Here is a 3,945-nt window from a genome sequence, read left to right as displayed (position 1 = left end):
GAATCTTTAAGGTTTCTTATGTATAATATCATGCCATTTGCAAATAAGGACAATTTTTTCAATTTTGATGCCTTTTATTTCTTCTTCTTGTCTAATTGCAATGCCTAATTACTTCCAGTACTATGTCGAACAGGAGTGGTGAGAGTGGGCATCCCTGTCTTGTTCCTGTTCTCAGGGGAAATGGTGTTAGCTTTTGTCCATTGAGTATGATGTTGGCTGTGGGTTTGTCATATATGGCTTTTATTATGTTGAGGTATGATCCTTCTATTCCCACTTTGCTGAGAGTTTTTATCAAAAATGGGTGTTGGATTTCGTCAAATGCTTTTTCTGCATCAATTGATATGACTATGTGGTTTTTTCTTTCAATTTGTTAATGTGATGTATCACGTTTATTGATTTGAGAGCAAGATTTTTTAATTCTCTACACTGCACACTGCCCTGGTGCTTTAGATCCCGTAATTAACTATTTACTTGGTTTTAATGGCTAGGACTCCAGTGTCTTAGGTCCCATTTTTCTCTGATTAGACACTTAACTTTATGACAGTTTTTATATCTATAAATGTGAGTTATTAATCTCATAACCAGATTTTTCCAAATATTGAGTTAACATTTGTAAAACTTCGTAGTACTCAGATGAAAAGGCCTTGAACCAATAGTATATGCTTTTGTTTGGCTGTTTATTTGTTTCGTTATATTGAATATATGATGGTAAATTGTAGTTTAAAGAGCATTTCTGGTTGGTCTTAGGCACAAAGCATTTCCCTAAAAGCTTAAACTTACATTTGATCTGATCAAACTAATTTACTTGAGCTCCCCAATTCTACTATCCAAATCTAAAATTCATCTTGTCTTCCTGTTGCCCTTTTTGACCTTTAAAAAACTAACTCAGGAATCTTCTCCATTTCTATGGTTATCATGTTTACTATTTTTGAAAAGTGGATCATTTAGATTAGACATACTAAGTCAATATCTATAGCAATAGGGACTTAAATATTGGTATGGACTGTGCAGTGAGGTGAGCCCTTCTAAACAGATAAATTTAAGAGTGTGGGAAAAGGCAGGAGATTCAACTGAATCTTGGGAAGGGTAGGAGGAATGCCTAGATTGCTTGAAGTGGTAATCATTTTTAGTAGGGCAGACATTTTTGTTTGTGTGTTTGTTTTAATTTTTTTTCCCTAAACCACAAGATGGCCATTGGAGAAATATTTCTGAACTGGCCTTTACTCTCCATGGCTATAGTGTTTCAGAATTTATAGGAATTCTAAACTTTTATTGAAGCTTTTGGGCTTTAATGAGCCTGTCCTGCCATGTCAGAATAGTGTGGTAGTGATTCTCAGAGAAGCAGGTGAGAGGATATGAGGAGGATGCAAAGAGAGCATAACAAAATGTTGCAGGATCTTACACAAATATCAGAGGTGAGTTTTCCAGCTGCCCCTGTCCCCTCAGGTTGCATTTAACCTTTTTGAGAGATATCTTTTCTCCCTTCATATCTCCCATTTCTCTACTGCTATCCTTGATTTTTACACTTGCATTTGCATTAGTTAGGATGGCTCTCTGAGTTCATTTGAATCCATGAAGGGTTCTGATACTGAGCAGAAAGCCATGTATATTTTTTCTTTGTGGTATGTGGTTACAGTCATACCTCAGCGATATTGTGGTTTTGCTTCTAGGCCATTGCCATAAAGTGAGTATCTCAATAAAGTGGCTCATAATATTTGTGCTGGTTGAGGGCCTTACCTTCAATTTTTAAAAAACACAACATATGTGAAGTGCAATAAAGTGAAACACAATAAAATGAGATGTGCCTATAGCTAGTCAGTAGAAAACGAATGTGTTTTAAAAAAACCAATCTTGAACAGCCATATCTAGGGAGAGACAACTTAGATTATATATTATCCTTCCTATGATATTACTGGCTCAAAAATCAACCTAACTTGCTGAAATTATTGGGAGAAGAAATATAATTTCCAGCAAGCAGTCTTGGGTACCATCTTGGAGGAAAACAAGTCATGATGCTTCTACTTCATTCTGAACTCTTTTGTGAAAATAGTTGAGTTGCATGTTAGAGTTTTATTATTCCTTTGACATTCCTCCAGTTAAGCACTAGGACAAATCTTCTTCCTATCACCTAAGTGCAGTGGGTGCTGGTTTACTGCTTAGCAAAATATACAACTTGAATTATAGCATCCCATCTTCCAGGTCAAGTGTTTCATGTGGCATGATTGTATATTACAGGTATGTCCTAAAGAGCCCTGGCAAAAAATCTTCGTAAGTAGTCTGAAGAACAAAATCCTGACTCAACGTCTTTCTGATGACTTAGCTGGAATGACTTTTCCTGAAGTTTCCCTGTAAGTTAAAAGAAAAGCTTTCTCATTTTTTTTCCCCCACAGAATAGCATTCTTTCAACAGTGTTCATTGGTGGCATTTCTGTAGGCCAGGCTCCATGAAAAGCACTGAAGATATAAGAATATGAGATCAGAATAAATCTGAGTTGCTGCAACTTAGAAGTTGTGGGACAATTGTATCTCTGTCTCAGTGGCATGCTGGCTATGAGCTACTTCAGGATGGATCCACTTACAAGGGGGAATTCCATATTTGGGAGGCCCTTCCTCTGATGAAGTGCTGGTGTCCCCACAGGGACAGAGCACAAAGTGTTAGTCATAGTTCTGTGAAGCAGTGGCCTCCTGTCCTCCCTCTCCTCATGATGCTTCGTCTTCCTTCCCAGGCTCTGCTTTGTGAAGCTGCACCTCATGCTGATAGCCATCAAACACAAATCCACGGCTTCCGGTTACTGGTAGCAATGAGGCTTCAAACCTCTTCCGTTTTTTGTTTTTTAGTAGAATCTTTATGATTAAGACTTTTCCAAATATGCAACCATAACTAAGCTTTTTGATATTTGTTGAGAGCAGCCCAGGCTGCTGTGGTGAATTTAATATATTTCTAGTGATTGTGGTTAGCATGGTTACCCTAGCAAGCATGTCAAACTCAAAGGCTAACACAGGCCAAATAAATGAGGCATGCGGCCCACAGGCCACAAGTTTGATTTGCTTGCCCTAACAGGTGGACAGGTGCTTTGCCTTTGCTGCTAAGGCACTGACTGCCCCAGTTCTCTCCAGGAGGGGTTACCCTCTCACATCTGTTCCTCTTCATATATTACCAGATCTGGCAAATCTTGACCATGAAGCCATACCATAACAATAGAATTACTTATGATAAAAATGTTCTCACAAACTCTAGTTTTAAAAACAATTCTGTAAAATATGACAAAATGTGAATTTGGCCTACTAGAAAAAGTCTGCTGTTAATAGGGGGGATGAAGGAAAGAGATAATGTTACCAGCATTTCCTGAGAACCCATATTGGATAATATTAGAAGTAAAATAAGTTATCATGTCAGAAAAAAAATAAAATTTAAGACAAATAAAAGAAAATCAACTACAATGACATCGTGAGAAAAGATGATGAAAATAAAATGGGGCATTAAATAGATGGGGGACAAGAAAGACATTGGCTGATGTATGGTTTTCTGTGCAAAACTAACTTAAATTAGAATCAACACACTAGATTCTAGTCCTTATTATTTTTTGCTAGCCCAGTGGCCTTGGCAAAGTGTTCACCATCTGTAAAATTTGGAAGTCATGTTAACACCTAAGACCCCTTCCAGGTCTAAAACCAACATTACCAGGAACCATGAAATTACAGGGAAATAGACAAAATTCAGTAATTCTGGGTGGTAGCACATGAACTACACAGGAATGATTTTATGTGAAAGGTTGGAAAGAACAACAGTTCTGTGCAAGTAGAGATCATGCAGAAGGAATCTGGGCAAAAGAAATCAGTGGGTAGAGTACAAAGCAAGTCATTAAGCAGATTTAACAAGCAGTATTGTCTGGCTGGCTACATTCTATTTAGCAATCCTGCCATGCTCAAGAAAAATCTCAAGATC

The 3,945-nt window shown here is 37.6% G+C and overlaps 1 protein-coding gene across 1 annotated transcript in view; it reads left to right on the top strand.

The window, feature by feature from the left end:
- Positions 1–3,945, top strand: part of KCNU1 (potassium calcium-activated channel subfamily U member 1) — a 126,972-nt gene that overhangs the window by 43,195 nt on the left and 79,832 nt on the right. The window contains 2 exon segments of the mRNA XM_006765651.1: positions 2,236–2,348; positions 2,726–2,794. Coding sequence (XP_006765714.1) covers positions 2,236–2,348; positions 2,726–2,794 — 182 coding nt within the window.

The sequence above is a fragment of the Myotis davidii genome, unplaced genomic scaffold, assembly GCF_000327345.1.
Source record: "Myotis davidii unplaced genomic scaffold, ASM32734v1 scaffold93, whole genome shotgun sequence".
Lineage (NCBI taxonomy): Eukaryota > Metazoa > Chordata > Mammalia > Chiroptera > Vespertilionidae > Myotis > Myotis davidii.
Note: the sequence above shows the minus strand (reverse complement) of the source record. Positions and strands in the feature narration are given on the sequence as shown.